At 52.8% G+C, this 24,605-nt stretch overlaps 1 gene segment (V, D, J or C); it reads right to left on the bottom strand.

Moving 5' to 3' along the window:
* Nucleotides 1–12,919: 12,919 nt before the first annotated feature.
* The window catches only part of LOC107543937 (Ig mu chain C region secreted form-like), a 49,891-nt gene continuing 38,205 nt past the window's right edge, over nucleotides 12,920–24,605 (bottom strand). Inside the window, 5 exon segments of the C gene segment in view lie at nucleotides 12,920–13,314; nucleotides 13,484–13,801; nucleotides 14,110–14,448; nucleotides 14,527–14,840; nucleotides 21,821–21,871. Of these exon segments, the coding sequence occupies nucleotides 12,920–13,314; nucleotides 13,484–13,801; nucleotides 14,110–14,448; nucleotides 14,527–14,840; nucleotides 21,821–21,871 (1,417 nt within the window).

Raw genomic sequence — 24,605 nt, 5'->3', positions numbered from 1 at the left:
ATTGACAGCAACACAGTCATAGTGGGGGACTTTAAAACCCCACTGTCAGCATTGGACAGATCATCAAGACAACAAACCGACAGGGAAACACAGATCTTAAATGACTCATTAGACCTAATGGATTTAATTGACATTTACAGAACATTTCACCCAAAAGCAGCAGAATACACATTCTTCTCAAGTGCACATGGAACATTCTCAAAAATAGACCACATGTTAGGGCACAAGGCAAATCTCTACAAATATGAGAAGATTGAAATCATATCAAGCATCTTCTCAGATCACAATGCCATGAAACTAGAAATCAACCACTATAAAAAAACTCAAAAATATTCAAACACATGGAGGCTAAATAGCATGTTATTAAACAATGAATGGGTTACCAATGAGATCAAGGAAGAAATCAAACACTTCATGGAAAGTAACGAAAATGAACAGATAACAATCCAAAATCTATGGGACACAGCGAAAGCAGTCCTGAGAGGAAAATTCATAGCATTACAGGCCTATCTCAAAAACAAGAAAAAGATCTAATGAACCATCTAACACAACAACTAAAAGAACTAGAACGAGAACAGCAAGAAAAGCCCCGAGGAAGTAGAAGGAAGGAAATAATAAAAATCAGAGCAGAAATTAATGACATAGAGACAAAAAAAAAACCCAAAAAAAACCCCAAAAAATTAATGAAACCAAGAGCTGGTTCTTTGAAAAGGTAAATAAGATTGATGCACCTTTAGCCAGACTTACTAAGAAACAAAGAGAGAGGACCTGAATAAATAAAATGAGAAATGAACAAGGTGATATAACAACTGATCCAACAGAAATACAAAGGATTGTAAGAAAATATTATGAGCAACTATATGCCAACAAATTAGACAACATGGGTGAAATGGACAAATTCCTAGAAGCATACAACCTTCCAAAGCTGAATTCAGAAGAGGCAGAAAACCTGAATAGGCCAATAACAACTAATGAAACTGAGGAGTAATCAAAAAACTCCCAGCAAACAAAAGTCCTGGACCAGATGGATTTACAGGCGAGTTTTACCAAACATTCAAAGAAGAATTAACACCTATTCTATTCAAACTCTTCCAGAAAATTCAAGAGGAGGGAAAACTCCCAAACTGTTTTTATGAGGCCAGCATCACCCTAATCCCAAAACCAGGTAAAGATACTACAAAGAAAGAAAATTACAGGCCAATATTCCTGATGAACATAGATGCTAAAATCCTCAACAAAATACTAGCAAACTGGATCCAGCAATACATTAAAAAGATCCTACATCATGACCAAGTGGGATTTATTCCGGGGATGCAAGGCTGGTACAACATCCGCAAATCAATAAATGTGATTCATCATGTAAACAAAATGAGGGACAAAAATCATATGATCATATCAATAGACGCAGAAAAAGCATTCGACAAAATCCAGCACCCATTTCTAATAAAAACTCTCAACCTAATAAAGGCCATGTATGACAGACCTACAGCCAACATCATACTCAATGGGCAAAAACTAAAACCATTTCTATTAAAAACCGGAACAAGAGAGGGATGTCCACTTTCACCACTCCTATTCAACATAGTACTGGAAGTCCTTGCCACAGCCATCAGACAGGAAGAAAACATAAAAGGCATCCAAATTGGAAAGGAGGAAGTAAAACTGTCATTATTTGCAGATGACATGATATTGTACATAGAAAACCCTAAAGACTCCATCAAAGTACTACTAGATTTGATAAACGAATTTAGCAAGGTAGCTGGATACAAAATCAACATCCATAAATCAATAGCATTCTTATACACCAACAATGAACCTTCAGAGAGAGAAACTAAAAAAGCAATACCATTGCAAGTAAAAAAATAAGATACCTAGGAATAAACTTAACCAAGGATGTAAAAGACCTGCACTCAGAAAACTATGTGACACTGAAAAAAGAAATAGAGGAAGATTTAAACAAGTGGAAGAAGATACCATGCTCATAGATTGGAAGAATTAATATTATTAAAATGTCCATACTACCCAAAGCAATTTATAAATTCAATGCAATTCCTATAAAATACCAACAGCATATTTCACAGACCTAGAACAAACATTTTGAAAATTTATATGGAACCAAAAAAGACCCCGAATAGATGCAGCCATCTTGAGAAAAAAGAACGGAGTGGGAGGGATCACATTACCAGACTTCAAACTGTATTACAAAGGCACTGTAATCAAAACGGCCTGGTACTGGTACAACAACAGGCATATAGATCAATGGAACAGAACAGAGACCCCAGAAATAGACACATGCCATTATGGTCAGTTAATATTTGACAAAGGAGGCAAGAGCATCCAATGGAGTAAAGACAGTCTCTTCAATAAGTGGTGCTGGGAAAATTGGACAGATACATGCAAAAGAATGAAACTAGACCACCAACTTTCACCATACACAAAAATAAACTAAAAATGGATAAAGGACTTAAATGTAAGTCACAAAACCATAAAAATCCTGGAAGAAAACATAGGCAGGAAAGTCACAGACATCCCACGTAGTGGAATTTTCACTGGTACATCTCGTAGGGCAAGAGAAACAAAAGAAAAAATAAACATATGGGACTACATCAAACTAAAAAGCTTCTGCACAGCAAAAGAAAACAGCCTCAAAATACAAAAGAACCCCACGGTCTGGGAAAACACATTTGTCACGGATGTATCTGATAGGGGGCTAATTTCCAAAGTGCACAAAGAACTCACATTACTCAGCAAGAGGAAGACAAACAACCCAATTAAGAAATGGGCAAAGGACTTAAATAGACAATTTTCCAAACAGGACATACGGATGGCCAAGAGACACATGAGAAAATGCTCAATGTCATGTATCATCAGAGAGATGCAAATTAAAACCGCAATGAGGTATCACTTCACACCTGTCAGAATGGCTCCATCAACAAGTCAACAAACGCCATGTGCTGGCGAGGGTGTGGAGAAAGGGGAACCCTAGAACACTGCTGGTGGGAATGCTGACTGGTGCAACCACTATGGAAAACAGTATGGAGGTTCCTCAAAAAATTAGAAATGGAGCTGCCGTTTGACCCAGTGATTCCACTCCTGGGGATGTATCCTAAGAATCCTGAAACATTCATCAGAAAGAATATATGTACCCCGATGTTCATAGCAGCACAGTTTATAATAGCTAAGATCTGGAAACAGCCCAAGTGCCCATCAGTAGATGAGTGGATAAAAAAGCTGTGGGACATTCACACCATGGAATACTACGCAGCTGTAAAGAAGAAGAATCTCGTACCCTTTGGGACAGTATGGATGGACCTGGAGAAAATTATGCTAAGTGAAATAAGCCAGGCAGAGAAAGACAAACATCACATGATCTCGCTTATACGTGGAATCTAAAGAACTTAATAAACTGATGAACAGAATAGATTCAATGACATGGAAGCATAGATCAGACTGACAAATGTCAGAGGGATGGAGGAGGGAGGGTGGGTGGAGGGGGAGAGAGTAACCAAAGAATTTATATGCACATATGCACAACCCAAGGACACGGACAATGGTGGGGAGAGGGACTGGGGAGGGGGGTGGGAGGGGGTGGAACGGGTCATTGGGGAGAAAAAGGGACATCTGTAATATTTTAAACAAAAATAAAAATTAAACAAAAAAAACACACAAACAAAACAAAAACAAAAACCAGGAGGACAGTCGAAGGTAGCGGCGGGACAACAAGAAATGGAACATTTGCATCCTAGGTGTGCCAGAGGGAGAAGAAAGTGAGCAAGGGTTAGAGAACCTGTTTGAAGATTGACAGAAAACATCCCTAACCTGGTGAAGGAAAAAGTCACACACATTCTGGAAGCCCAGAGAGTCCCATTTTTTTAATTTTGAGACACATCAAAATTAAAATGACAAACATTAAAGACAAAGAGAGAATCCTAAAGGCAGCAAGAGACAGACAGTGAGTTACCTACAAAGGAGCTCCCATAAGGCTGTCAGCTGACTTCTCATCAGAAACTCTATAGGCCAGAAGGGAATGGTAAGAAGTATTCAAAGTAATGAAAAGCAAGGATTTGAAACCAAGACTATTCTATCCAGCAAGACTATCATTCAAACTTGATGGTGAAATGAAGAGCTTCCCAGACAAAAAAGGCTAAAAGAGTTTATCACCACCAAACAGGCATTGCAGGAACTGCTGTAATTAGAAGTAGAAAGAGAGAGAGAAACATAGGCATAAAGAATCAAATGGCAGTAGACAAGTACTTATCAATAATAACCTTAAATGTAAATGGATTAAATGCTCCATTCAAAAGACGTAGGGTAGCTGAATGGATAAGAAAACAGGACCCAAATATATGCTGTCTACAAGAGACCACCTCAGAACAATAGACTCACACAGGATGAGAGGGATGGGGTGGAAGAAATATTCTGTGAAAATGGAAAAGAAAAAAAGCTGGGGTAACAATACTCCTATTATACAAAATAGACTTCAGATGAAGACCATAATGAGAGACAAGAAAAGTCACCACATAATACTAAAAAGATTGATCTAACAAGAGGATATGACCCCTGCAAACATATATGCACCCAATATAGGAGCACCTAAGTATATTAAAAACTTCTGGAGGACTTTAAGGGAGAGACTGACAGCAATACAGTCATACTAGGGGACTTTAACACCCCATTGACATCATTGGATAGATCTTCCTGACAAAAAATCAACAAGGAAACAGCGACCTTCAATGGCACACTAGATCAGATGGATTTAATTGACACTTACAGAACATTTCACCCCAAAGCTACAAAATATGCATTCTTCTCAAGTGCACACAGGACATTCTCAAAGATAGACCACATGTTAGGATGCAAAACCAGTCTCTGCAGGTCCAAGAAGATTGAAATCATATAATGCATCTTCTTGGATCACAATGGCATGAAACTGGAAATCAACTACAATAGAATAACTAAAAACATTCAAACACCTGAAGTTTTAATAGTATGTTATTAAACAAAGAGTGGATTACCAATGAGATCAAGGAGGAAATAAAAAACTTTCTGGAAACAAAATGAACACACAACAGCCCAAAATCTATGGGATATAGTGAAAGCAGTCCTGAGAGGGAAGTTCATAGCACTACAGACCTACCTCAAGAAACGAGAGCCCGGCTGGCATGGCTCAGCGGCTGAGCATCGACCTAGGATCCAGGAGATCTCAGTTCAATTTCTGGTCAGGGCACATGCCCAGGTTGTGGGCTTGATCCTTAGTAAGGGGCGTGCAGGAGGCAGCCGATCAATGACTCTCATCATTGATGTTTCTATTTCTCTCTCTCTCTTCCTTCCTCTCTTGGAAATCAATAAAGATATATTGAAAAAGAAACTAGAAAAATCTCAAATAAACTCTCTAACCCTACAACTAAAAGAATTAGGAAGAGAACAACAAGAAAAGCCCAGAGTAAGTAGAAGGAAGGAAATAATAAAGATCAGAGTGGAAATACATGACATAGAGACTAAAATATTAATACAAAAGATCAATGAAACCAAGAGCTGGTTCTTCAAAACGATAAACAAGATTGATGAACCTTTAGTCAAACTCACCAAGAAACAAAGAGAGAGGACCCAAATAAATAAAATCAGAAATGAAAGAGGTGAAGTAACAACTGACCCAACAAAATACAAAGAGAGTGTAAGAAAATACTTTGAGCAACTACATGCCACCAAGCTGGACAACCTGGATGAAATAGACAAATTTCTGAAAACATACAATCTTCCAACATTCAATCAGGAGGGATCAGAAAACCTGAATAGACTGATAACAATCAATGAAAACTAATGATATTGAAGCAACAATAAAAACAACAACCAGCAAACAAGTGCTGGACCAGATGAATTCAGAGGCAAGTTTTACCAAACATTCAAAGAACTAACACCTCTCCTTCTCAAACTATTCCAAAAAATTCAAGAGGAAGGAACACTTCCAAGCTCTTTTTATAAGGCCAGCATCATCCTAATTCCAAAACCAGATAAAGACACTATCAAGAAAAAAAAATTACAAGTTAATATCCCTGATGAACATAGATGTTAAAATCCTCAAAAAATATTAGCAAATTGGATCCAGCAATACATTAAAAAGATCATACACTACAACCAAGTGGGAATTATTCCAGGGATGCAAGGCTGGTATAATATTCACAAATCAATAAACAGGATACATCACATAAACAAAATGAAAGACAAAAATCACATGATCATATCAATAGATGCAGAAAATGCATTCGACAAAATCCAATACCCATTTTTGATAACAACTCTCAGCAAAGTGAGAATGGAGGGAACATATCTTAACATAAAAAGGCCATGTATGAGAAACCCACAGCCAACACCATACTCAATGGGCAAAAACTAAAAGAGTTTTCCCCAAGAGCAGGAACAAGACAGGGGTGTCCACTTTCACCACTCTTATTTAACATAGTTCTGGAAGTCCTAGCCACAGTGATCAGGCAGGAGGAAAACATAAAGGGCATCCAAACTGGACAGGAGGAAGTAAAACTGTCATTACTTGCAGATGACATGATATTGTACATAAAAACCCTAAAGATGCCACCAAAAAAACCTAGATTTAATAAATGAATTAGGCAAAGGAGCAGGATACAAAATTAACACCCAGAAATCAACGGCATTTTTTTAAAAACATATCTTTATTGATTTCAAAGAGAGGAAAGGAGGGAGAGAGAGAGAAATAGAAACATCAATGATGAGAGAGTCATTGATCGGCTGCCTAGCCCGCAACCCGGGCCTGTGCCCTGACTGGGAATCAAATCCTGATCTCCTGGATCCTAGGTTGATGCTCAACTGCTGAGCCACGCCCGGCTGGGCAACGACATTTTTATATACCAATAGTGAACTCTCAGAAAGATAAACTAAAAAAGCAACCCCATTTACCACTGCAACTAAAAAAATAAGATACTTAGGAATAAACGTAACCAAAGATTTAAAAGACCTTTACTAGGAAAACTATGGGAAACTGAAAAAAGAAATAGAGGAAGATTTAGACTAGTGGAAAAATATACCATGATCATGGATTGGAAGAATTAACATTATTAAAATGTCCATATTACCCAAAGCAATCTATAAATTCACTGCAATCCCTGTTAAAATACCATCAGCATAGTTCACAGATCTAGAACAAACACTTCAAAAATTTATATGGAACCGAAAAAGACCTTGAATAGCCACAGAAATCTTGAGAAAGAAGAACAAAGTTGGAGGGATCCCAATACCAGATACCAAGTTATACCACAAAGCCATGTAATCAAAAAAGCTGGTACTGACACAAGAACAGGCATATAGATGAATGGAACAGATCAGAGACCCCCAAAAATAGACCCACACCACTATGGTCAGTTAATATTTGACAAAGGAGACAAGAGCATACAACGGAGTAAAGACAGTCTCTTCAATAAGTGGTGCTGAGAAAATTGGACAAGTACATGCAAAAAACTGAAACTAGACCACCGACTTACATCATACACGAAAATAAACTCAAAATGGACAAAAGACTTAAATACAAGTCACAATACTATAAAAATCCTAGAGGAAAACATAGACAGCAAAATCTCAGACACCTCCTGTAGTAATATGTTTGCCGATACATCTCCTAGGGCAAGAGAAAGAAAGAAAAAAATGAAGTGGGACTGCATCAAACTAAAAAGCTTCTGCACAGCAAAAGAAACCATCAACACAATGAAAAGGGAGCCCACTGTGTGGGAGAACATATTTGCTGACAACACATCTGATAAAGGGTTAATATCTAAAATATATAAGGAACTCATACAACTTAACAAAAGGAAGACAATCCAATTAAAAATGGGCAGAGGACCTGAATAGATACTTTTCCAAAGAGGACATACAGATGCCAAGAGACACGTGAAAAAATGCTCAATGTCACTAATCATCAGAGATGCAGACTGAAACCACAACCACGTCACAACTGTCAGAATGGCTGCTGTCAACAAATCAACACATGACAGGTGCTGGCGAGGGTGCGGAGAAAGGGGACCCCCGGTGCACTGCTGGTGGGAGTGGCTGCTGGTGGAAAACAGTGTGGAGGTTCCTCAAAAAATTAAGGATGGACTTACCATTTGACCCAGTGATCCCACTTCTAGGACTATATCCTAAGAAACCCAAAGCACCAATCAGGACGAATTTATGCACCCCGATGTTCATAGCAGCACAATTTACAACAGCTAAGATCTGGAAACAGCCCAAGTGCCCATCAGTAGATGAGTGGATAAAAAGCTGTGGGACATTCACACCATGGAATACTACGCAGCCGTGAAAAAGAAGGATCTCATACCCTTTGGGACAGCATGGAGGGACCTGGAGAGTATTATGCTGAGTGAAATAAGCCAGGCAGAGAAAGGCAAGTGTCACATGATCTCACTCATATGTGGATCTAATAAACAAAATAAACAGACGAACAAAATAGATCCAGAGACATAAAAGCATGGAACAGACTGATGAATCTCAGAGGGAAGGCGAGAGGGGGGTTGGGAAGAGATTAACCAAAGAACTTACATACATATATGCACAGCCCAAGGACACAGACAATAGTGTAATGAAGGCCTGGGGTGGGTGGAAGGGGGCAAAAGGAGGAAAATGGGAGACATCTACAATGCAAGACCTTAACAATAAAAATAAAATAAAATAAAAAGAATTTAAAAAAGAAAAGTCTAAACTGGTCCAAAGAGGTCAGTAGAACCGTGGACATAAACAGTGATTCTGTGTGGGCCCTGGAAGGGGAGGAGAAGGCCTGTCCCATCTCAGAAAACATGCACAGGGTCACTAACACTGACCTTTAGGGTGCCTGTGGTGAGGCCTCGGCCGGGAACAGGACCCGGGCATTGGAGACTGGAGGACGGCAGGCCCTTGTAAAGTGGCCGAGGATATGGCTGAATTCTGTTCTACTTGTTTTTTTAAAATCCTCACCCAAGGATATTTTTTCCATTGCCTGCGTCCCCACAGCCCGCGAGGTTAGCCCAGGACAACGTTCATTTAACCAAAACAAAGCCAGAGCCTGGAAGCTGTCCACTTGGAGCCCATAGCCAGGGAACAGATTTCCCTTGGGACCCATGCCCTTTTCCAGCTCTGCCTGGGACAGTCAGCCCTCAGGGCCAGGCTAACACTCAGGCCCCGGACACCCCGCGCCCGCCCGCCCTGCGAGCTCCAGGAGGTGCCTCCTCCAGAGCCTGGCCCAGCAGCCTCCTGCCCTCCTCACTTCCCGGGACTCTGGCCCGCTGCGTCGTCTCTGCCTGCTCCTGAGCTGCGTCTGCTCAGACCCTGGCCACCACAGCTGGCCTGGACGCTGCATAGCCACCCTGAGCCCCTGACACGGCCCCCCTGTGCCCTTTGCATGGCTCCTGTCTCCCGGCACCTCACACCCTGCCGTTGCTCCTGGGCCTGGCTGCCGCCTGCCCTTCTTTTGGTGACATAGTGGATCGAGTCTTTCGCTGCTGTCCTCTCTCCGGGTCATGCACACACACTCCTGACAGGTCACCCAGCACAGTCTGCCCCCTGGGTCCCACCGGCACACCCCAGACACACTGAGAGCGGGGACAAGACCCTGGAGTGTCTGGGCTTTCCCGGACCGGCGACAGACAGTGACGGCACATCCTGCCGGCATCCCCAGCCGGAGTCCCCAGCGCAGGCCCTACCGATCGATCGCTCGGAGCCCAAGCCCAGCTCTGCTGAGCTTGTGTTGGGGAGACCAGGCCTGCATTCTCTCAGCTCAGCCGGCTTCCCTCACCAGGCAGATCAGCCCCCACCCCAGGCCTGTGTCCAGGGGACCACCCTTTCCCTCGTACCCGTTGGAATTAGGGTCACCCTTCCAGAGGCTCACACAACACACAGGGGTGTGGTTTCGGGGAAAAAAACCTCCACGAGGAAGCCATTTCACAAGATAAAATGTACATATTTATTTCAGGGCAAAAAGTGCACACATTGCAAAGCAACACAGGGGGCAGAGCCCTCGGCCGTGGGCTGTGTCCAGAGAAGCCGCTTCTCAGCGCTGGGCGCGGGGGGGACGCACAGGGGAGATTTAAGTACAAGCGGACCCACCACTCGGGCCCGGGCCCTAGGCTCAAGGCGGCGAGCACCCCTCTCGGTTTCGTCTCCTTGGCGTCCACGGTCCTGTCCTGCGGATCACTTCACCTGCAGACGACAGACGCAGTGTGAGGCACCCTTCCCAGCGGGTGTTGGCGCCCCAGCCCTGCCCTCCGGCCCGCCCCCCGGCTACCTTGAACAGGGTGACGGTCGTGCTGTAGAAGAGACTGAGGAGGAAGAGAACGATGAAGGTGGAGGCCATGGTGTTCAGGTTCTCGAAGCCCTCCTCCTCGGCGCTCACCTCCCCCTCTGCAGGGGACAGAACACAGCTCGAGCTCTGCCGGGGAAGACAAACCTCCTCCTCCGGCCACCCACCCTCTCGCTGCCCTCAGCTCCTGGCTGTGCCCCCCAGGAGGGCAGGGCGGGGTGGCAGAAGCAGGGGGCAGCAGGGAGGGGACCTGCGGAGCGCAGACTGTATCTCAGAGGTGGGTGGGGGGGGCAGCCTGAGCCAAGTGCAAGCTGGGCCTCCAACAGCCTGACGGGTGGCCCGGCAGAGACACCTGTCTTGAGAGCCCTGGGGTGCAGGGGTGGTGACAGAGCAGTTCACAGACACAGGGGGTGGGTGCAGCAGCGCTGGGATGGGGAGTGGGGACCCCAGTGGAGTGCTTCCAGGGTCCTGGACTCTCCTAGACGGGGTGGGGGACAGCCAGGGCCACTTGGGGTGACAAAGCTGGGAGTGGGGCCTCCTGTCACCTGCAGTGGGGGGTGGCAGTGGGGGCAGGTAGATGCCTGGGCCTGAGGGACCCATCCCTTGCTGCCTCAGTGGGACTCTTGCTCTCTCTCCTTCTCGGAGTGGAGGGCACCTGTGAGAAGCTATGTGGGGCCCTGGCTGGCTTGTCTTCCCCATTAAGAATATGTCTCTGGGACCAAGGGGTCAGGCAGACACCTGAGGTTCTGGGGAGAGTAACATTGGGATGGACAGACACATACAGTGGAGTCTGGAGCCCAGGTCCCTAAAGGGCCAGGAACATAGGGTGTCTAGGAAGTGACCCCAAGGGGCAGTGCCCTCTGATCTGCTGGGAATGGAGACCTGCTTGGGCCCCTGTGCCCCTCACTCCCTGCTGCAGACTGTCCCTCTTCCCTCCATTTCCAGGGCCAGGTGTTTGCAGGGCAGAGCCTGCCAGAATGGCCTCCCTGCCTCCAGGACGTCCCTACTTTTTCTGTTCATAGATGGGTGAGGGCCCTGCTGATTTCGTCAACAGCCTGGACACAGCCGGGGTGTCCCTGAGGAACTGTAGCCAGCCTGCCCAGGGTGGCCCTCTGAGCTTTTAGCCCTGGGCCTGGGATGGTCAAAGTCCTGGCTGTGCTGTCCCATGGATGCCCCTCCAAGCTGAGACAGAGGACAAGCAGGCCTTGGGCAGGAAGCCCTGCAGCAAGCGTGGTGCAGAGAGGCAGGAGTGTCTGCAAAGGCACCAAGTGACCAGGGTGCACAGGGTGGGCATCCATGTGAGTGTGTGTCCGTGTGTGTACATGCATGCATGTGTGTCTGCATGTGCATGTGTTTGTGTGTGAAAACACCTATGTGTCCATGTGTGTGCATGTCAGTGTACATATGTGTTCATGACTTGTCTGTGTGTGTGCCTGTGTGTGCATATGTGCATGCGCGTATGAGTGTGCATGTACCTCTGTGTGCATGTGTCCATGCCTTTGCCTGTGTGTGCATGTGTACATGTGTCTGGGTGTGTGCCTCTGCATGCGTGTCTCTGCATCCATGTGCATTTGTGCCTCTGTGTGTATGTGTCCGTGTATGTGTCCATGCATGTGCCGGCATACACTTATGTATGCGTCTTTGTGTGTACATGCCTGCGCTTGTGTGTGAGTGTGCAAGTATCTGTGTGTCTGTGTGCATGTGTCCGTGTTTTTGATGTGTGCGCTCTTAGCTGTGTGCCCATGTCCATGTGTGCATGCCTGTGTGTGTGCCTGTATCCATGTGCATGTGTGCTGCTGTGTGTACATGCCAATATCTTTCCATGTCTCTCTGTGTACACTGTGCATGCACACATGCTTGTGCATGTGTGTCTCTGTGTGTATGTCTGTGTATGTATTAACGTGTGTATGAGCATGCACATGTGTGCCTGTCTTTGCATGTATGTGCATGTGTTTATGTGCCCCTGTCCACAGCATGTGTCTCTGTGTCCATGTCCTTGTGCGTGCATGTCTGTGTGTGCCTGTGTCCATGTGCATGTGTGCCTTTGTGTGTGTCCATACCTGTGCATGTGTCTGCCTGCATGTATGCAACACTGTGTACATTTATGTGCAAGTGTGCATGCATGTATGAGCATGCACCTGAGTTTGTGTGTCCATGTCTTTGTAAGTGTATGTATATGTCTGTGTGCATGCATGCATGTCTCTGCATGTGCGCATGTGTGCTCATGTCCACTGCATGCCTGCCTGTGTGCATGTGTGTTCACATCTGTGTTCCTGTGAGCCCATAGCAGCAGTAGAGGAGCGATGAGCACTGGCTCTGTCTGCCGTGAGCACTCTGTAGGTGCTCAGGGCTTCCAGAGGCGGGTGGAAGGCCAGCGGGTGAGGCAGTGGTGGGGATGGTGGTGGAGGGTGGTCTGCGGGATGGGGCAGCATAGCTGTGGCCCCAGCAGGCGAGAGCATTGCTCACTCAGGACCAGCATCTTTTGAACGGATCTTTTTATTTCTAATTTTTATAGAATGCAACATCCCACCTCGTGGACACAGTCAGTTTGCATACATGCGCACACACAGTGACAGGTCAGCAAGAGGCTCCGGGGACCACCCTTGAGGGGCATCCTGGGGGTCAGTGGCAGGTGTTGGCCAGGTCAGACATGACCAGGGACACGTTGTACAGGGTGGGTTTACCAGTGGACTTGTCCACGGTCCTCTCGGTCACAGAGTGGGGCAGGGCCTCGTGGGCCACAACGCAGGTGTAGGTCTCCCCGGCGCTCCAGTCCTCCTCAGTCACGGTCAGGATGCTGTAGGTGAAGTACAGGCCGGGGGCCTGGGGCTCAGGCATCGGGGCGCTGGTCACATATGTGTCGGGGGACATGGGCTGCCCTCTCTGCATCCACTGCACAAACACGTCTGCAGGCGAGAAGCCCTTCACCAAGCAGGTGATGGAGGCCGACTCCCGCAGGCTCAGCTGCTCCCTGCTGGGTGGCAGCAGGTAGACAGAGGGCATGTGCTTGGCGAAATCTGTGGAGAGAGGTGGTGATGAGCTCAGATCGGGGGGCAGTGGGATTCGTCTCCCGACAACAGGGGACGCAGAGGGCTGCTCCGGGACCTGCCGGCGGCATCTCTGGACCCTGGAGGCTGCTGTGGGAGGTCTGGGGCAGCAGGAAGGGCAGGGAGGGGTGGGGCTTACCCTTGGGCCTGGAGACAGAGAGCTTCAGCGGTGAGGGCAGGTCTGTGTGGGTCACTATGCACGTGAACTCATCTCCTGACTCCCAGTCTTCCACGCACACTGTGGCTTCCCCTGTGGCGCTGAAAGTGGCATTGGGATGGCTCTTGGAGATGTTGATGTGGGTTTTCAGTTCCTCCTTGTTCTGGCGGGTCCAGGCAATGTTCAGGCTGTCATAGGTGGCCAGGTCTGTGACCAGGCAGGACAGCTTCGCTACCTTGGTGAGGAAGATGCTGGCGAAGGTGGGGGCGATGGGGAAGACTCGGATGGAGGTGGACGTACCTGAGACAAGAGAGGGGGTGTGAGCGACTGGTCGGATGTGAGATTGGGTAAATGTCGGGGGAGAATGGACTTTACTCAACCTCTCCTGAGCCCTGGGGTCCTGATGGAGGGGCAACTGGAGCCCCACCTGAAAAGTGGCCCCAAGCTGCCCTGCATGGCCCCCTCCCTGTCCTTGGCCTCTCCAGGAAGCCAAGGCTCAGGGAGTAGCTGGCCTCATCTGGGGCAGTGTCTGCAGGCCTGAGTGGACACCTGTGTGTTGGGGAGTCTTCTCCCTGGGGAGCCTCCCTCAGAGGGGCAGGACCACTCACTGGGGAGACACATGGATGACACGTTCTTCTGGAAGGTCAGCTGTCTGTGCTCCACTTGGCAGGTGAACACGGTCTGGCTGAGCCAGTCACTCTCGGTGATGGTCAGTGTGCTGGTGACCTTGTAGGTCACGGGTCCTGACCCTTTGTGCTCAACTTGTGGTTTGTCCGTGGTGAAGCCAGAGTCCAGCAGCTTTCCATCCCGCAGCCAGGACACGGAGATTGTCTTGGGGCTGAAGCCCGTGGCCTGGCAGACGAGCTTGGATGTGCGGACGCTGGTGCCAGAGAAGGAGTCCCGGGGCGGGATGAAGACATTCACGGTGGGGGCAACGTCTTGCACTGCTATTGAGAGGGGACATGTGTCAGCCTGGCCAGGCTAGGACCCACCTCACCCGCTCAGCTGGGGGGACCCCGTCTCACCTTGGATGGGCACCTGCACATCTGATTGCCCTTTAGGGTGTTTGACTTTGCAGGTCACGAACTCGTCTGTGCCCTGGAGGATGTCAGCGGAGGGCAGCAACACCTGGGAGCTGGCCGAGTACTTCCCCTCACTCAGGACCGACCAGAAGGTATTGACGGCCTGGCTGCTGATGTCACTGTTGTTCTTATAGCTCCAGGAGAAGGTGACAGAGTTGGGCATGAAGTCCTTGGCCAGGCAACCCATGGCCACCAGGCTCTCATCGGACAGGGAACTCTCACAGGAGACGAGGGGGAAGAGGTTTGGGGCAGTTTCGCTCTCTGAGAACCCGAGAGGGACAAAAGAGAAAGGGGAGTGAGAAGGTGGCTTCCTCCACTCTGCTAGTCAGGGGTCAGGCCCCATAGCCCTGTGGCTGCCCCTCCGGGGCCAAACCCACGACAGGCCTCCAAGGACTGGCCATCTGTGTGGCAGGCAGTCATGGCAAGGCCAGAGCCCTGGCACAAAGCTGCGGGGTATGGGAAGGCTGCCATAGCTCCCATCCCGAAACAGACGCCGTCCCTGAGACTGGGAAGACGGGAAAATGCTTCTTGTTGGAGCTGGCAGATCTGGCCCTTCCTCCCCCAAGAATGCTCTCCCCATACTCAGGAGCAACTGTACCCTGGCTCCCGGCTCAGCACGGCCCAAGCCCAAGCCAGCTCTGTGGTCCCTCTGAACACTGGAGCCAGCACGCTCAGCCCCAGCACAGTGAGTGTGCCCTAGACAGCTGCCAGCAGGATGAGCCCCTGTGAGCCCAGCCCTCCCTGACCCCGGCTCAGCCATACTAGAGCCCAGCCCTGTGTGTCTGGGCTCCAAAGAACGGTGTGTGTGTGACGGGTGGGACAAGTACAGTCTTGACACATATTGAGCACAACCAGGTCACTGAGGTCAGCCCAAGTCAGCCAGGACAGCCCTGCATGGCCAGCTCAGCCCAAAGAGACCCACATGGCCCAGCCAGTTTAGTGCAGCCCACAGCAACCATCAAAGTAGACTGAGATAAGCTAGCTCACCCAGGCCATTTTTGCTGAACCCAGCTCATGCCACTGTGGTTACCTCAGCTCAGCCACCCAGCCCAGCTCAGCTTACACAGCTCAGACATCCAGTCAGCTCATCTCAGCTCATGCTAATTCAGCTAAGCTCAGCCCAGCCAGCCCAGCTCAGCTCATCTCAGCTCATCCTAATTCAGCTAAACTTAGCCCAGCCAGCTCAGTTCAGCTCACCCAGCCCAGCTCAGCTCACCCAGCCCAGCTCAGCTCATCCAGCACAGCTCAGCTCAGCCCGGCTTACCCAGCCCAGCCTGGCTCACCCAGCCCAGCTTGGCCCGGCCCAGTTCAGCTCAGCTTACCCAGCTCAGCTCAGTCTGGCTCCCTCTGCTCAGCTCAGCTCACCCAGCCCAGGTTGGCTCAGCTCAGTTCAACTCACCCAGCCCAGCCCAGCCCAGCCCAGCCCAGCTCAGCTCCAGTCAGTTGACCCAGCCCAGCTCAGCTCATCCAGCTCAGCTCAGCCAGGCTTACCAACTCAGCCTGGCTCACCCAGCCCAGCTCAGTCTGTCTCACCCAACTCAGCCCGGCTCACCCAACCCAGTTCAGCTCAGCCTAGCTCAGCTCAGCTCAGCCAGCTCAGCCCAGCTCAGTTCAGCTCATTCAGCTCAGCTCAGCTTGGCTCACCCAGCCCAGTTCACCCAACTCAGCTCACCCCAGCCCAGCTCAGCTCAGCTTGGCTCACCAAGCTCAGCCCAGCTCACCCAGCTCAGCTCACCCCACCCTAGCCCAGCTCAGCTCACCCTACCTCAGCTCAACTCACCCAGCTCAGCTCAGCTCAGCCCAGCTCAGCCCAGCTCAGCCTGGCTCGTCCAGCCCAGCCCAGCCCAGCCCAGCTCAGCCCGGCTTACACAGCTCAGCTCAGGTCAGCTCAACCCAGCTCAGCCCAGCTCAGTCCGGCTCAGCTCACCCAGCTCAGCTCAGCCCAGCCCAGCTCAGCCCAGCTCAGTCCAGCTCAGCCCAGCTCAGTCCGGCTCAGCTCACCCAGCCCAGCTCAGTTCAGCTCAGCTCAGCCCGGCTCAGTTCAGCTCAGCTCACCCAGCCCAGCTCAGCTCAGCCCAGCTCACCCAGCCCAGCTCAGCCCAGCTCAGCTCACCCAGCCCAGCTCAGCTCACCCAGCTCAGCCCAGCTCAGCCCAGCTTACTCAGCCCAGCTCAGCTCACCCAGCCCAGCCCAGCTTAGCCCAGCTCAGCTTAGCTCAGCTCAGCTCAGCTCACCCAGCCCAGCTCAGCTCAGCCCAGCTCACCCAGCCCAGCTCAGCCCAGCTCAGCTCACCCAGCCTAGCCCAGCTCAGCCCAGCTCAGCCCAGCTTACCCAGCTCAGCTCAGCTCAGCTCAGCTCAGCTCAGCCCAGCCCAGCTCGCCCAGCTCAGCCCGGCTCACCCAGCTCAGCCCGGCTCACCCATCCCAGCTCAGCTCACCCAGCCCAGCTCAGCTCAGCTCAGCTCAGCCCAGCCCAGCTCACCCAGCCCAGCTCAGCTCACCCAGCTCAGCCCAGCTCAGCCCAGCTTACTCAGCCCAGCTCAGCTCACCCAGCCCAGCCCAGCTTAGCCCAGCTCAGCCTAGCTCAGCCCAGCTCAGCTCACCCAGCCCAGCCCAGCTCAGCCCAACCCAGCCCAGCTCAGCTCATCCAGCCCAGCTCAGTTCAGCTCAGCTCAGCCCGGCTCAGCTCAGCCCAGCTCAGCCCGGCTTACCTAGCCCAGCTCAGCCCGGCTCACCCAGCCCAGCTCAGCCCAGCTCAGCCCAGCCCAGCCCAGCCCAGCTCAGCTCACCCAGCCCGGCTCAGCTCAGCCCGGCTCAGCTCAGCCCGGCTCAGCTCAGCCCAGCTCAGCCCAGCTCAGCTCAGCTCAGCTCAGCTCAGCTCAGCTCAGCCCAGCCCAGCCCAGCCCAGCCCAGCTCAGCTCACCCAGCCCGGCTCAGCTCAGCTCAGCCCGGCTCAGCTCAGCCCAGCCCGGCCCAGCCCAGCCCAGCTCAGCTCAGCCCAGCCCAGCCCGGCTCAGCCCGGCTCAGCCCTGCTCAGCCCAGCTCAGCTCAGCCCAGCTCAGCCCTGCTTACCCAGCCCAGCCCAGCTCAGCTCAGCTCAGTTCAGCTCAGCTCAGCTCAGCTCAGCTCAGCTCAGCTCAGCTCAGCTCAGCCCAGCTCAGCCCTGCTTACCCAGCCCAGCCCAGCTCAGCCCAGCTCAGCTCAGCTCAGCCCGGCTCAGCCCGGCTTACCCAGCCCAGCTCAGCTCACCCAGTTCAGCTCAGCCCGGCTCAGCTCAGCCCAGCTCAGCTCACCCCAGCCCAGCCCAGCTCAGCCCAACCCAGCCCAGCTCAGCTCATCCAGCCCAGCTCAGTTCAGCTCAGCTCAGCCCGGCTCAGCTCAGCCCAGCTCAGCCCGGCTTACCTAGCCCAGCTCAGCCCGGCTCACCCAGCCCAGCTCAGCCCAGCTCAGCCCAGCCCAGCCCAGCCCAGCTCAGCTCACCCAGCCCAGCTCAGCTCAGCCCGGCTCAGCTCAGCCCAGCTCAGCTCAGCCCAGCTCAGCCCAGCTCAGCTCAGCTCAGCTCAGCTCAGCTCAGCTCAGCTCAGCCCAGCCCAGCCCAGCCCAGCTCAGCTCACCCAGCCCGGCTCAGCTCAGCCCAGCCCAGCCCGGCTCAGCTCACCCAGCCCGGCTCAGCCCAGCCCAGCCCGGCTCAGCTCACCCAGCCCGGCTCAGCTCAGCTCAGCCCGGCTCAGCTCAGCCCAGCCCGGCCCAGCCCAGCCCAGCTCAGCTCAGCCCAGCCCAGCCCGGCTCAGCCCGGCTCAGCCCTGCTCAGCCCAGCTCAGCTCAGCCCAGCTCAGCCCTGCTTACCCAGCCCAGCCCAGCTCAGCTCAGCTCAGCTCAGCTCAGCTCAGCTCAGCTCAGCTCAGCTCAGCTCAGCTCAGCCCAGCTCAGCCCTGCTTACCCAGCCCAGCCCAGCTCAGCCCAGCTCAGCTCAGCTCAGCTCAGCCCGGCTCAGCCCGGCTTACCCAGCCCAGCTCAGCTCACCCAGTTCAGCTCAGCCCGGCTCAGCTCAGCCCAGCTCAGCTCACCCAGCTCAGCTCAGCTCAGCCCAGCTCAGCCCGGCTTACCCAGCCCAGCTCGGCTCATCCAGCCCACCCGGCTCGGCTCGGCTCGGCTCGGCTCAGCCCGGCTCAGCTCACCCAGCCCGGCTCAGCCCAGCTCAGCCCAGCTCAGCCCAGCTCAGCCCAGCTCACCCGGCTCAGCCTGGCTCACCCAGGCCAACTCTGCTCAGAAAACTCAGTTCAGACTGGTTTAGTTTAGCTCAGCTCTGACCTGCCTTGAGCAGCCCAGTGCAGCAGCCCTGGATAGACCTGAAAGCCCAGTGGTTCTGGCACGAAAGGGCCAGACCACCAGACCTGCTTGCTTCAGCTGAAGCTGTCTCATCCAGGAGTTCTGTACAGCTGGACTCAGGCCAGGGGCAGCTCCTTCCCTGGGCCTCTTTCTGCCTCTCACCCCTGGGTACCCCAGTTCCCAGTCCCCGGCCCCTGCTCCAACCTGCTTTCGGCTCCCAAGCACTACCAAGCACTACCCTCCTTCAGCGACCTGGTTAAAATACTCCCTTGCAGCTTTAAGTCATTAAAACATCTTGCGGGACGTGGGGAGCCTTGGAATCGGCAGTGCTGTTTCTCCCTCCCGGCACAATCCCTACAACCAGCCCCCGACTCTAACCATGTTCCCCCTCGAGAAAGATAGATCATCACTAGAAATGGCCAGGACACGCGCTTTTCTGAATTTGCCACCTAGAATCCTGCTCTTGAGCACACAGCTCTTTAGAAGGCTCGGGCCACTTTCTAATGCTCAACAATGACCAGAAGCCAAAGCCGCCTCGAGTCACAAAAAGACAACAGAAGTGGGGGCTTGTCTGAGCCACACCACCCATACCTGGGTAGCAATGGGGCAGCACTTGCCACGTTTCCCTGGAATGTTCTTCAGGGAAAGTTAAATGTGAGGGACTCAGGCCAGGGCAGCTCAAGGAGATCACTCAAGCCTCTCGCCTTCGCTGAGCATCAACCACTCAAGATCTGCCTTCAGGTGGAAGCAAAACCATCAAACCAACTGCCTCCAGCAAGTGGGCAGCAGGCTGCCTCTTACCATGTCTGCAGGGTCACTGGAAAGTGCCGTGGGGTCTTTCTCATGCAACGATTCCTCCAAATTCTCTACTCGCTCGACTTGGGACTCACTCGGGACGCGGGCAGGTGGCAGAAGCCAGCGCTGCACCTCCGCATCCCGGGGCCTGGGGCCGGGGACCACTCTCAGACCCTCCACAGGAACAAGTTCAAGTCAGAACGTTTCCTTGCAACATGCCTGGGTCCCTCCTGACTCGAGACCTGACTGGTCTCCTCTGGATCCCCTGACAAACAGCTTCACTGCAATAATTCAGGACAATTACACACATCTCACTTAAAATCTGTCCTCAAAGGAATACTTGAAAAGTGGTCTTGAAAAATACTGAAATGCAGGCAACTTTATCAGAACATCAAAGTGTTTCTTTACTGCAGAGAGAAAACCACTAACTTGAAAACCTGGGATGGTTGTTGTAAAAACAGTGCTCTGGGGACAGGGACCCAGGGGGAGACTAATTTCCATCTGAAGGGACAGCCGATTGAAAAAAGTTGTATGAACGCCCCTAAGACTGTTTAATTTCTTAAACATCTTACTTTGAAAAAATACAAAGGAGACGTTGGGAAGCTAGGACCGAACAATTAAACCCAAGCAGTTTAAAAAAGGAAACTCCTAGTTTCTGTCAGTGACTTATTTTAGAGCTCAGATCACCCAGGTGTTGTTTTGCTCAGAGCAACACTTTTAGATTTGTGGGCAAAACCACCCGAAACCACTTCTTCATAACCATAAGCTATAAATTTGTCAGCCGTGTTTTCTCGCTTCCTAAAATAGACCCTGGCCCGCTGGCTTCCGGCCACTGGCTGCAGGTGCGCAGCGCCCGCAGCCCTCGCTGCCAGCTCCGCCGCGTCCGAACTTCCCTCAACGAATTAAAAAAAATAAGCTTAATTTATCTTTGTTGAAACTCAGCCCCGAATCGGGGCCCACGGTTCCGAGTCACCACTTTTTGGCCAAATTCGCACCACTATCAACTCCAGAAAAACACGATTCCTGATTATTATTAAATAATAAGATTAAAACATTTAAGATACCGAAAGACCTCTCACATTTTAAAATCACACTAGTCTTAACCACTTTCCACAGAAACGATTTCCGAGATGCCCTCCCAATACTCGGTCAGCCTCCTGAGAGGAGCAAAACGTTTCCTCTGAGAAGCTGCCTCCCTGGGCTGAGCCCTCTGGCCTTGGCCGTGCCAGGGGCCGGGGGCCGCCGTCACCAGGACGGGGGCCACAAGTCCCTCCCGGCCAGGACAGGGCTCTTCCTAACCAATAGAGAAGTCTAAATACAATCTAGCAATTTTTAAATTAAATTGTATAAAAGTAATGGACTTGAAAAACAAATCCCATCTAGCCTAGAACTTGACTCCACCGTTTCCCCGAGCTCACTGCCTGCCCTGTTTCTGGTTCTGCAAACACCTGATTCTGACCGCGAGGGTGCCCACCGCAGCCCCGCTGGCCTTTGGCCGGGGCCCGGGCCTCTCGCCCCGGCGTGGCCCCTCACGCCGGCAGCCCCTCTTTCGGGGGCTCAGTGACTCCCCAACATGCCGGCATTATTTCAATCTCCGAAAGGCATCAGAAAAAAGTCAAGAGGCTCTGCAGTCCCGGAGCCCCGGCCCTTGCCCGCCCCGGCCAGCCTGCCCAGGCCCCCCGGGCACACGTCCCCAGGACCAGAGAACCCCGGAGAGAGGAGCAGAAAATAAAGGCCTGAGAAGGGCCATTCTTACCTGAGGAGACGGTGACCAGGGTCCCTTGGCCCCAGTACTCCATACCATAGTAATCACAACAGTGCAACCTCCATTCTCACCTCACAAAAACCGGGGGGCTGGCCCCGCACTGCCGGAGGCTGCCCGGAGCCACATGGAAGCCGACTGTCCACGTAGCCATGATCCGGAGGGTCCTGGGCCCCTCCACCAGCCGACTCCCCCCAACCTGGCCCCTGGCCATGAACTGACACCCTAAGTGGAACGCGGCCGTCCAAGCAACGCTCCTTTCCCTGACCTCCAAAACACCTCGGCGTCTCTGACATACAGCCCTGACACCCCGATCCCCCAAGTGCACTTACAGTGCAGACAGAGTGAGGACTCACCTGAGGAGACGGTCACCAGGGTCCCCTGGCCCCAGTAGTCTAACCAGCTGTCACATTGTGACAACTAGGCCAGGGTCTTAGGCAAAATCTGGTGCCCGGCTCCGGCCTCAGGTCCACCTCAGGCTGTGCCCAGTGAGGGCAGAGGGGGGCCAAGGTGGCCGAGGCCCCAGAGAGACCCCCCTGGCTGCAGAGCCCCGGAGGAGAGGGATCTGGGTCGTCCTCTCCGAGCCCTTGAGGGCCACGTCCCCTCATGGCTCCCTTCCTGAGCCCCCAGGCTGGCCCCAGTCCTTCTGGACCCGAGACCCAGACACCCTCATTTCCCCCCCAAAAGCATCAAAAACCGTCAGAGAGAGAGAGAGGAGAGAGGGTGGCAAGGACTCACCTGAGGAGACGGTGACCAGGGTCCCCTGGCCCCAGTAGTCAAAGTCATCACATTGCCAGGGGCCCCGTCAGGCAGTGTACAAAAACCCGGGGCCCCCGCCTGGCGCCGGCCACCACAGAGAACCGTCTCCTCAGGTCTCCGCGCCCCCGGACACCCAGGCCACTGTCCCTTCCGCGGCAAAGGGCCCCGTCCCCAACCAGCCTCAGGAGCTCCCCTCTGGGGACTCCCCAGGGCCCCGCATAGAGCACAAAAAGTCTCTGGAAATTCCTTTCCAGCCCCAGGACAGAGGAGAGAGGAAGCCGTCTTACCTGAGGAGACGGTGACCAGGGTCCCCTGGCCCCAGTACTCTAAGTAGTCACATTGCCAGGGGCCCCGTTAGGCAGTGCACAAAAACCGGGGGCCCCCGCCCAGCGCCGGCCGCCACAGAGAACCGTCTCCTCAGGCCTCCGCGCCCCCGGACATGCAGCCCATTCTGCCTCCCACGGCAAAGGCCCCCGTCCCCAACCAGACCAGAGGCTGTCTGCCCAGCCGACACCCGAAGGGCCTCAGGAGCAGCCCCCAGGGCCCCCCATAGAACCAAAAACAAAGCCTCTGGAAATTCCTTTTCCAGCCCCAAGACAGAGGAGGAGAGAGGAAGCCGTCTTACCTGAGGAGACGGTGACCAGGGTCCCCTGGCCCCAGTTAGCAAAGTCGTCACATTGCCAGGGGCCCCGTCAGGCAGTGTACAAAAACCCGGGGCCCCCGCCCGGCGCCGGCCACCCCAGAGAACCGTCTCAGGTCTCCGCGCCCCCGGACACCCAGGCCACTGTCCCTTCCGCGGCAAAGGGCCCCGTCCCCAACCAGCCTCAGGAGCTCCCCTCTGGGGACTCCCCAGGGCCCCGCATAGAGCACAAAAAATCTCTGGAAATTCCTTTTCAGCCCCAGGACAGAGGAGAGAGGAAGCCGTCCTACCTGAGGAGACGGTGACCAGGGTCCCCTGGCCCCAGGGATCAAAAGCATTGCACAGTGACACAGTCAGTCCCTGCTCCCCCCCAGAAGCAAACCTGCCTCGGCCCTCGGACCAGCCAGGCCTGCTGCCCTGCCCACAGCCACACAGACCCCAGGGCTATGAGGGAGGCAGGCAGGGGTGTCATTACCTGGGGAGACTGTGACCGGGGCTCCCTGGCCCCAGTAGCACAAAAATGGCCCCCTCCCTCCTGTCCCACGTCTGAGACCAAACACTACACCTGGGTCCGGCACACCAGAGTCCCCCCGTCCCTGGTCAGACAGCAGACTCACCTGAGGAGACGGTGACTGTGGTGCCTCGGCCCCAGTGCTCAAAGTAAGCATAGGCACAGTGAGAGGGTCCCCTCGCCCAGGCCCCAGAAATCCCTGCAGCCAGGAGCCCCGAAGCTGGACAGCCTGCTCCGCTGAAAGGCCCGCCCACCCGCTGTCCCTGGCAGGCTCCCCCACCCTCAGTCCTCAGGTCTGCGTTTGGGCACCCTTCCTGACACCCGGCTTGCTTGGGTCCCTCAGGTCCCGTTCCCTGCCGCCCCTGACCAGGCTGCTCCCCAGCACCCAGGCTACCGCCCACCCCACCCCTCCCCCACCTCGTGGCCTGGGAGGCGTCCCCATCTCATGCCCCTGCCCAACACCCTGGAGCGCCTGGCACTGAGCCCTGGGGTCCCCGCCGGCTGGGTTTTTGTAGAGCTGTCAATCACTGTGGCCCCAGTTAGCACTGTGGTTGCCGGCTCAGCCAAAACCCCCAGGCTGGAGTGCGGGGCAGGTGGGTGGAGGCAGATCTCCCCTTGGGGGGGGGCACGGAGCAGAGGAGACCCCCACACCCAGTGCTGCTCTTCCCTTTTCTTTAGAAATAAGAGCAGACTTCGAGGCTGTGCCTGAGGGTCTCTCATGCTCCCCGCCCCCACATTTGGGTTGTTCTCAGCTGGAAAAAGGCCTTGTGCTAGGGAGAGGCTGGTGGAACCCCCAGTCCAAGGATGATCTGTAGGGCAGCCCCTTGGGGTCTGTCAGGGTCTAAGCCTGAGAGGCTGCTTTCTCTCTCTGGTCCCATCTTGTTAATTCTACCTGTTCACTGTCCTCCACAAGCGCGGGCTCCTGGGGGTGACTGCTGAACCTCTGTGTCCCCACAAGGGTGGGTTCCCTCCCAGTCCCCTGGGGCTGCTGGTCCTTGGAGAGGGGTCTCAGGAGGGCAGTGCAGGGAGAGGGTCCCCTCTCCCACACCTGACGGTCTGCTCTCCCCCCACTCTGGGGGCCACAGGGAGGGGGAGGGAAGACTCCTTCACCGCCTGTCAGGCCTGGGACTGGGTACCAGGGCTCAGAGGGGCACCAGGTGTGGGGAGGTAGATGCACACAGGCCCCTTGGGGCCGGGTGCCAGCTTGACAGGTGGGCTTAGGTGCAG

Source organism: Miniopterus natalensis, chromosome 1 (genome assembly GCF_054644295.1).
Source record: "Miniopterus natalensis isolate mMinNat1 chromosome 1, mMinNat1.hap1, whole genome shotgun sequence".
Classification (NCBI taxonomy): Eukaryota; Metazoa; Chordata; class Mammalia; order Chiroptera; family Miniopteridae; genus Miniopterus; species Miniopterus natalensis.
This window is presented reverse-complemented; position numbering and strand designations above follow the sequence as displayed.